Source organism: Orycteropus afer, unplaced genomic scaffold (genome assembly GCF_000298275.1).
Source record: "Orycteropus afer afer isolate SDZICR_OR568_19922 unplaced genomic scaffold, OryAfe1.0 scaffold00172, whole genome shotgun sequence".
Classification (NCBI taxonomy): Eukaryota; Metazoa; Chordata; class Mammalia; order Tubulidentata; family Orycteropodidae; genus Orycteropus; species Orycteropus afer.
In genome coordinates, this window is record NW_006921759.1 from 2,483,511 (window position 1) to 2,493,336 (window position 9,826).

At 38.6% G+C, this 9,826-nt stretch overlaps 1 protein-coding gene across 1 annotated transcript in view; it reads left to right on the plus strand.

Annotated features, from left to right (window-relative positions):
• The window catches only part of LIN54 (lin-54 DREAM MuvB core complex component), a 108,157-nt gene that overhangs the window by 77,392 nt on the left and 20,939 nt on the right, over positions 1–9,826 (plus strand). The window contains exon 4 of the mRNA XM_007946811.2: positions 3,759–3,975. Within this exon, the coding sequence (XP_007945002.1) occupies positions 3,759–3,975 (217 nt within the window). The remainder of the gene's footprint in view (positions 1–3,758; positions 3,976–9,826) is intronic.

Below are 9,826 nucleotides of genomic sequence, written 5' to 3' on the forward strand. Positions count from 1 at the left end.
CCAAATATTAGGGCCCTTAAGTTTGACCCTAAATTTTCCTTGTATCTTCTCATTTTTTAAAAATACATTTTATTGAAATATAATTTATGTACAGTGAAATACACAAAACTAAATATCTTCTTAATTTTTAATAAACAGTTTTAACATTTAGCTAAAGCTCATCAGGCATACCATGAAACTAGATCAAATTTTTCAAAGCAAAGAGATAATAGGTATTGGAATTAGCAGTTGTAGATACTTAAAATAAGTAAGATTAATATACTTGCGACTTTATTTAACAAGATGGAGAATTTCAGCAGAGAACTGGGAACTGAAAAGGAGTCAGATGAATAGTTTCAAGCAGAAAATTTAAAACAAGTTAAGAATGCAGAAGGTGAGGTTAGCAGCAGGTTAAATACAGATAAAGAGAGGGTTAGCCATTTTTGGAGAAACAAAGTAGGGAGAATTTTTCATCAGCAGACCTGCACTTAAGGAAATCCTGTAAATCTTCAGCATAAGGAAAATGATCCCAAATGGAAGCACAGAAATGTAGGAAGGATAAAAAGGCTCAATTTGTGATTATTTATAAATGAATATCTTGTGGGTTTTATATTATTTGTAGAATTAAAATACTTGACTACAAGTAGCACAAAACCAAGACAAAGAAAAAGAAGGGCATCAGTGTTCTATGGTTCTTTCATTGTCTGGGCGATATGTAAAGTATTAATTATATACCTCTGTAGGACATTATGTGAGCTCTGGTAGCATAGTGCCTAAGACATTGGACTGCTAACCAGAAGGCTGGCAGTTCAAACCCACTAGCCCCTCCTCGGAAGGAAGATTGGGCAATCTTTTTCCGTAGAAATACCACCTCAGAAGCCCAAGGAGGGGTTGCTGTGAGTTGGGACCAACTCAATGGCAGTGAGTTTGGTTTGCTTTTTGGTAGTTCATTGCAAGGAGCTCTGGTGGTACAGTGCCTAAGCCATTTGACTGCTGACCAGAAGGTTGGCAATTCAAACCCACCAGCCGCTCCATGGGAGGAAGATGGGGCAATCTAATTACATAAGGATTTACTGCCTCAGAAACCCAAAGGGGGTCACTATGAATCAGAATCAACTCAATGGCAGTGAGCTTGGTTTTAGTTTTATAGTATATTGTAATCTGTAGGGTAACCACTAGAAGGATAATAACTATGTATAACAAGCTAATAAAGGAGAAAATGAAATAATAAAATATTTAATCCAAAAGAAGGCAAGAAAGGAAAGAAAAAAGAACATAGGGCAGGTCAGACAAATAGGAAATACTAGAATGGTAGTCCTAAATCAAACATTTAATTAACTACATTAAATGTAAACAGAATTATATGCTAATTAATAATATAGTCAGGGCTGATATTTTTCCGCCCACGACTCCATTATTTGACGTTTATAAATCTTAAAGTTTAGGATTCAGAAAAGTTGAAAGTCAAGAAATGATAACACAATGCCATGGAAACCTAACTAATCCAGCAAGGTGGTGTGGCTGCAGCCATGTTATGTTGTTGTTGTTATGTGCCGTTGAGTCGGACCCGACTTAGCGACCCCTCCTTGGCTTTCTGAGACAGTATCACTACGGAAGTAGATTGCCCAACCTTCCTTCCGAGGAGTGGCTGGTGGCTTTGAACCGCCAACCTTCTGGTTGGCAGTCAAATGCCTTAGGCACTATGCTACCAGAGCTCCCAAACTATTTCCATAGAGATACCATCTCAGAAACTCAAGGAGGGGTTGCTATGACTCGGGATCAACTTGACGACTGTTTGGTTGGTTGGATGTCTCATACACCATTGTACATATTTGTCTCATAGGTTGCTTGGTTTTTCAGTAGGTTCTGTATCTACATATTTTATCCCTTTTCTCAAGGTTCCTATTTTCATTTAACTCATTGACTACTGTGGCTGTTGTTATTTTTTATCTTTACAAGCAGTTTCCAGGTTATAAGCATCCATATTTTGTATAACCCATAGTTATGAACCAACCCCTTTAAACCTGTTATATTAAAAATTCAAGGAACATGCTATGGTTCCTAATAACAAATGGGCATTATGTTGCAGTGCACACCAAAACATTATTGTTATTACTTTATTATTATGTTAAAGATGTTTTAGTGTATCTGGAAGCGTTTCTTTATTTTATGCATAGAAAGGTACACTATACTAAGAAACAATAGATTGACATTAGATACAAATCATACCTAACTGTTTTGACTTACATATAAATTTGACTTAAAGAAAGACTTAAGGAATGGAACTCATTTGTAATCTGAGGACTGCCTGTATTTTCAGTCTGCTTTTTGGTGCCTTTGATGGAGCAATGGTTAAAGTGCTTGGCTGCTAACTGAAAGGTTGACAGTTTGATCCCACCAGCCACTCTATGGGAGAAATTTGACAGTCGGCTTCCATAAAGATTGCAGCCTTGGCAACTCTATGGGGGCTGTTCTACCTGTCCTATAGGGTCTTTATAAATTGGAATCTACTTAATGGCAATATGACCTCATGATAATATATTAATATTATATATTTATCTCCTTGGCTATTGCCTTTAGAGTTTCCAAACTAAATGACATTCTTTTCTTTATTTTTTTCTTAGGTTTTTATAAAAATGTTCATATTGTTTAGAATTTTTCTTTTAAAAATTGTTATCCACATAGTTGAATATAGATTTTTCTTGATCATATGCTAATTGTGTGTTAACCTGAAGGTATTTTGAGGAATACATTGAGACTTAATTCTTTACTAAAATAACACTGTAGAACTAGTTAGAGAAGCTTGCCTGGACCCTTTTTTGTATGTCACTCTGTTGCACATTGGCTAAACATCAGATTTGGAGACATTGTAAAGACTGCCTCTTATGTTTCATTTTGCTCTTTGGGGAGTTAAATTGCTCTCCGACTGAAGTAAGATATTAAAAATAAATTAAAACTAATATTTTGACTCACATCTGATTCACCCAAATATAGTTAGTTCCCTGTTGTTGTTATGTGCCTTCTAGTCAGACCTGACTCATAGCGACCCCTCCTTGGGTTTCCGAGGCAGTATTACTACAGAAGTAGATTGCCCAACCTTCCTTCCAAGGAGTGGCTGGTGGATTTGAACTGCCAGCCTTCTGGTTAGCAGTCAAGTGCCTTAGGCACTATGCTACCAGAGCTCCCAGTTAGTTCCCTAGACAACCTAAATCAAAGTAATTTTGCACTGAATTTGGCCCCCTGTCCATATGTTAGTGGGTACATTTATACCTGGAGAGTATTACAGGCCTTTCAGAAATAACTAGATTCAATAAGGGCTTGGGGGAGGGGGTGCTTTCTCTCTTTGAACATGTGAATATATAATATGTCATAGTTAATTTGGTGGGTAGCAATAAAACCAAGTATCTGTATCTTCCCTATGTTGTATATGGGTTTTAATGGTGGGAAATTTAAAATAATCCTTTTCTTGTCAATTTTAACTGCTAGTAACAAAAACGGTGTGTATGTGTTCTTGTAATTAAGTAATGATTTCTTCATACCAAGAATCCGGAATATCAAGGAAATTAACTGCTAGAGATGGAAGGTAGAACTCATTAACATTGACTTTACTCCTGTGTTCATTACTGCTCTCTTCATTTGTCTTTGAATAGGTTGTACCTTTCAACAACTTTTGATGAAATAGAGGAGCATACTTTTTAACTCAAGTAATTGTCATAAGTAAAGAAGAGTAGGAAAGTTAAATCCCAGATTAATGATAGCAATGTTGTATTGTTTAATAGGCAGTGAAATCAGCTGTGCAGACCATCACTGTTGGAGGCGTGAGCACATCACAATTTAAGACAATTATTCCTCTGGCAACTGCTCCCAATGTTCAGCAGATTCAAGTGCCTGGAAGCAAGTTTCATTATGTCCGACTTGTTACTGCCACAACAGCCAGTAGCTCAACCCAACCAGTTAGTCAGAACCCCAGTACAAACACTCAGCCTCTCCAGCAAGGTTAGTAACCATTTTTTTTTTTCCAATAGTAATTAATGTTTTTGACATTATTAAAAACTTTGGTCCTTCTCTTGCTGAAATTCTGGTTAAATGTGGCATTTCAGCTGAGAGTTTGAATTAGGAGCTATTCCAGAAGGCAGTGGAATAGTCATAGTTGTATATAACTGTAGTAATTAATTCTGTGAGAAATTGGTACACAATGTGCTATGATACCAGACAATCATAATTCCCTATCAATATGTGGTTAGCCATTTAATTGTTGGTTTAAAACTTAGTGATCTTAGATGGGATAGATTTAGATGAAACCAGGTTATTTATCTTATTTTCTAAACTATGAATCCCCTTGATAGGATTTTGATCAGTTTTTGAAATGATAAGTAGGTGAGGTGTAAATGATAAATAAGAACTTTATATCACATTCATCCTTTACTTACTTTTAATCTATAACTGCTAATAGAAGGTGATTAAAATGTCCTGTTCTTTTGTTAAGTTGTATTATTTCCTAGAGTATATTCCTGTTTGTAGTCCTACCACTTTCTTTGTCTGTGTTTAAACCCTTCCTAGCACCTAGTGCACAGACATACACACATAACCTTTCTCCATGTTTATCTCCTTTTTGAAAAATTAAGTGGTGTGAAAGGATGCTATCAGAATCTGTTGGTTTACAGTTTAGGCCATAATTTTTCCCTTGGAAGACTGCTGTCAATTCTAGCAATGTCAAAAGCTGTTGATGGCATGTGAATGATTTACCATTCTGGAAGTAAATCAAAGAACTAAAGATCAGTTAGTTACTCTTTTGTCTTTATTAAGAGTTCAGGAGTTTGGAGCTATGTATTTCTAATAGCTAGTTCATCTGAGGGAAATTAGAAAGAAAATTTTTATTTATTTATATTTAATAAAATTACTAAAGGGAGAAAATGGAGGAGGCATGGGAGAAACAATATGTTAGTGTATATTCTGTTATAATTAGACATAATGAATAATTATGGTTTGTAATTTCTCTTTAAACTGATTATGGAAGGAACTCCTTTATCATAGTGTTCATACTGAGGAAAAATGAAGCTTGCTCACTGTTGACGGAGTCAAGTTTTATTTTCTCCCCAGTACTTAAAGTTAGCTTGGTACTAAGAGAGGTGCTACAGGTCCATTGTGCTTAGGTGTCATGGTGATATAAAGCAGTGATTAGATATAATTGGTTTTATTTTATATGTTTGTGTTTCTATTTATACAATATGCTGAGTCTCTGCTTCCAGTGTAATGAACGTTAACAGTAATTGACTCATCAGCAAGAATTAAGTCTTTGGTGTAAATAAAAAAGATAAGAAGTTCCAGGAAGAGTAGAAGAATAGGCTGGGCATTTCATAATTGTATTGTATTTCCTGGTGCCTTCTTTTCCAAGTTTGTGTCTGCCTGCCTCTCTATTTCTCCCTTCTTCCCTGTGCTTCCTGGCAACCCCTTGCCCTGCTTCTGCTCTCTTGCTTCTTCCATTTTGCTTTTCACCTTCAGCTTTCCCTCCCTGTTCTCCCCTCTGTTTCCCTACCTTCCTCATCACTCACTCTCTATACCCTCTTCTCAAGTACACACATACACATGCCACATACATGATTTCCTTTATTATAATCTGATATTTTTCTTTTTTGATCTTTTTCTCCTGTCCCATAAAAGATCTGGGTATATATGATACATACTGTTACGCAGAAATAATAAGTTAAATTTTAAATTTTTATCAGAAATACACTAAATATTTGTTCCAGTTCATCAAGTGCATTAATATGTCTAAAGAGTCTGATTTCCTGTGAGGAATTTACTAAAATGCCAAAGAGAGTTAGGTTCATTTTGTGCATTTCTCCCCACCCCACCCCACCCCCAGAAAAAGGAAAAAAAAAAACAAAAACAGTATTCAAAAGTCCTACCATTTTAATTGTTGGTTTGATAGCTGGCAACAAGTAGAAGGACTCAGAAAAAAAGCCTGGTTAACCTCTTCAGAATATAATCTCCTACCATCTTGGGAGGGAGGGAATAAATTTAAGAAATTAAAAAGCCTCAAGCACTTGCAGACAGGGTTTCTGAAGCTTTGGAGGATGCCATCCCAAAGGCATTATGCAAAATTCCTGTTCTCAGAATTGTTTCAGACCAAAAAATGAAAGATATTTCAGCTCTATGGAAACTACAGTGGTTCATAATATAGAAATATTCTCAAAGGTAAGGAGGAGAATAAATACTGACTTTGACTTAGTTATTTAATGTCAATATAATACCTCCTTCTTCCCTAGATATTTTATAGTGTCTGTTTTCTTACCACTTCATTTTATATTTTCTCCATTCCTCAAGCATTAGTTAAAACTTTGCATACAGATGCCAAACCTATATAAATCTATGGAGTTCATAAGTTTTCATGATGCCACTATTTGATATAACTGAGGGCAGACCAAAACCCTTCTTCCTTTATTTCTCAGGAGCACCAGGAAGTTCTTACGTTCCTCTGGTTGTTACTCACTGTAGAAATGATGTGGCAGAGGCATCTAACCTCTAACTTCACAAAGGGGAAGGTGAATCAAGATCAACAGCCCAAGGCTGATTCCTATGAGGCAGAGGTCAGACATAGCTCCTCTTTGCAACCTTCTCACCAATGCTGACACAAGCTATCCCTCTCACAGTATTCTTTACTTTTCTGCTGAGTTTGATAATTTGTTGCTATAGCTACACAGAACTCAGACAATACTCACAATTATGGGGTTTATTAGGGAAGTAATAGGTTACAATTCAGGATCCAGAACTAATCAAGATACAGCTTCTTCTCAGTCATGCCTTCAGGCAGGCCTCAATCTGGCTTCCTGGCCCCTCTGTCTGGCCTCTGTCCTGCTTGGGTAAGTGTTACAAAGCTCTTTTGCTCTGCCAATAAGTGCCCAGAGAGGCATCCCACTCTTCCAGGAAGCCTCCTATCCAAAGGTTCTCAGGTCTTTCTCACTCCATGGATCCATAAGTCTGGCTCTGCCAACTTTCCAGCGAGGCACTGCTCTGCCATTAAGCCTCCTGCCCAAAAGCTCTCAGCATCGACTCCTGCTGGTCTCCTGGTTCTGCTGTTTTTGCTGCCCCTGCTGCTGCTTCTCCACTGCCCCTTACTGTGCTGCATCTTCTCGCTCTTGTATTCTCTCTCGCTTTCTCTCATTCTCTCTCTGTCTCTGTCTCTGTCTCCTGGGTCTAGGAAGTTCTCAGCACAAGGATCCAGGTCCAAAAGACAAATTCTGCTTCCCATCTTTCTCGGTGATAGTCAAGTCCCCTCTCTCTGCTCTCTTATCTCTCTTTTTATCTCTTGTAAGATTAAAAGGTATGACTTGAGCAAGGTTGGTAGCCTGAGTGCATCCCACCCAAATCCTGCCTCATTAACATAGCAAACCTAATCTTCATCAACCTAACCTAATCCTGCCTCATTGACATATAGAGGTCAGGATTCATACCACAATGGAGGATAATTCCATCAGATCACAAAATGGAGGACAACTACACAATCCTGGGACTTATGGCTTAGCCAAATTGACACATAACCCCAACCACATACCTTATTTGCATGGTCCCACTCAGTCATTGTGTGGAAATCATAAAGACTGTGGCTACAAAGGGGGCTCTGGTAGCATACTGCCTAAGGCACTTGACTGCTAACCAGAAGGCTGGTGGTTCAAACCCACCAGCCACTCCTCAGAAAGAAGGTTGGGCAATCTACTTCCGTAGTGATACTGCCTTGGAAACCCAAAAAGGGGTCACTATGAGTCGGGTCCAACTCCATGGCACATAACAACAACAATGGCTACAAAGGCCATATTAAGTAATTCACTGCACTTAACACTTGAAAACTGTTGCTTTATGTGCTCTTGAAAGTGTGACCACCATCCCCCCTCCGAGGAGCAGACTCTAGTCTCCTCTCCCCAAGTATGGATTCAGGCTCATCCTTTAATTCTTAAAGTATTGCTGAGGCCAGCCAACAGTGGTTAATATAACTTGACTAAAGCTGGAGGGTAACAGGAAAATCAAAGCAGAACTGGAAGCAGTTTCAAATCAGATACCAGAAGTCACTGCTCCTGCAACCCATGGCCTAATGTAAAGTTAACCTTTCATAACTGCAGGTTCTGAGTCCTCAGATTCAGCCAACCGAGGACCTAAAAAAAATCCAGCCACTTTCAAAAAGCAACACTTGAATTTACTATGCATCGAGTGCTACACTGAATTCGCATGCGTGAAGTGATGTGTAGGCATACCCTGCTGTAGCGCCCCTTGCACACACCTTTCACAGATCCCCAGTCTCTCCCCAGCACTCACTGAGCATTGTTAGCCTCATACAGCATTCGCTCAATACTTGGTAAGAGGGAATGTGAAGTGCTATTTACATAACAAGTACATTGTAGTAAGTATTATAAGTAATCTGTTGTTGTTGTTATGTGCCATTGTTGTTTTTGTTGTTATGTGCCGTCTAGTCGGACCTGATTCATAGCGAATCCTCCTTGGGTTTCTAAGGCAGTATCACTACGAAAGTAGATTGCCAACCTTCCTTCCAAGGAGTGGCTGGTGGGTTTGAACCGCCAGCCTTCTGGTTAGCAGTCAAGTGCCTTAGGCACTAGGCTACCTTGAGTCAGCTGCAACTCATAGTGACCTTGTGAACAACAGAAAAAACACTGCCCAGTCCTGTGCCAGCCTCACAATCCCTACTATACCTGAGCCCATCACTACAGCCGTCAGGTCAATCCATCTTGTTGAGGGCCTTCCCTCTTTTGTTGACCCTCCACTTTACCAAGTTTGACATCCTTCTCCAGAGAATGGCCCCTTCTGACAACATGACCAAAGTGAGACAAAGTCTAGCCATTCTCACTTTCAAGGAGCATTCTGGCTGTACTATAATCTAGAGATGATTTGAAGTATACAGGAGGATATGCAGAAATTATATGCAAATACTGTGCCATTCTATTTAAGGGATTTGAGCATGCATGGATTTTGGTGTCTTTGTGTGTGTGTGTGGTGGGTGGATTCTCAAACCAATCCCCCAGAGATACAAAGGGACAACTTTTTTTATATCAGCTTTATTGAAATATATAATTCACATACCATAAAACTCGCCCTTTTAAAGTGTACCATTCAATGATTTTTAGTATATTCATTCACAGAGTTGCGCAGCCATCACCAGTGTCTAATCCTGTACTCTTTCTGGAGGTCTCCTGCTTTCCTCTTCCTGCCTGGAGCTCGTTGACTTGCTATGGGAACCTGTCCCCTTTTAAACCAGAGTGCCCTCTCTCTAATAATCTCTTCTCCTCTTCCAGGATTCTCAGCGTTTTGTTTCCAGCCATCAGGCTTCTTCTATTCCCACTAAAAGTCAAAAATATGTTAACATTATAGCAGTCTTTTCTACCCTAGAAAGTCTGTTCTTTTCAACTACAACACATTGCAGGCCAACCTCTTTTTCCTATCAGGCTGCAGCCTTACCTTTGCATAAATACGATCTGAAGAGATCTCCTTGCAGTCTTCTTAAATTCCTCCCTTACGTTGTGGAAATGACTGTGGGCAGTGTCAAAAATGGCAGTTCTTTTGTCCAAACATAGGTCTAGTGCCAAGCTCTCTCCATCATAGCATTTTCCCATGTTAGCTTTCATCTTCCCTTCCAATCAGAGCTTATCCTTGAATTTTTAGTTCTAATAATTGTCACTTACCTAGTCACTTGAAAATTTTGTGATAACTTACTTTTTCTTCCCTTGTACCTAAAATTCTTACTGTTCAATTAGTTGGTAAGTCAGGTTTCTTTCACCTCTCTTTTTCATTCCCTTTACTGTCACCCCAGATTAGGCCCTCATTTTTTTTTTTTTTTTTT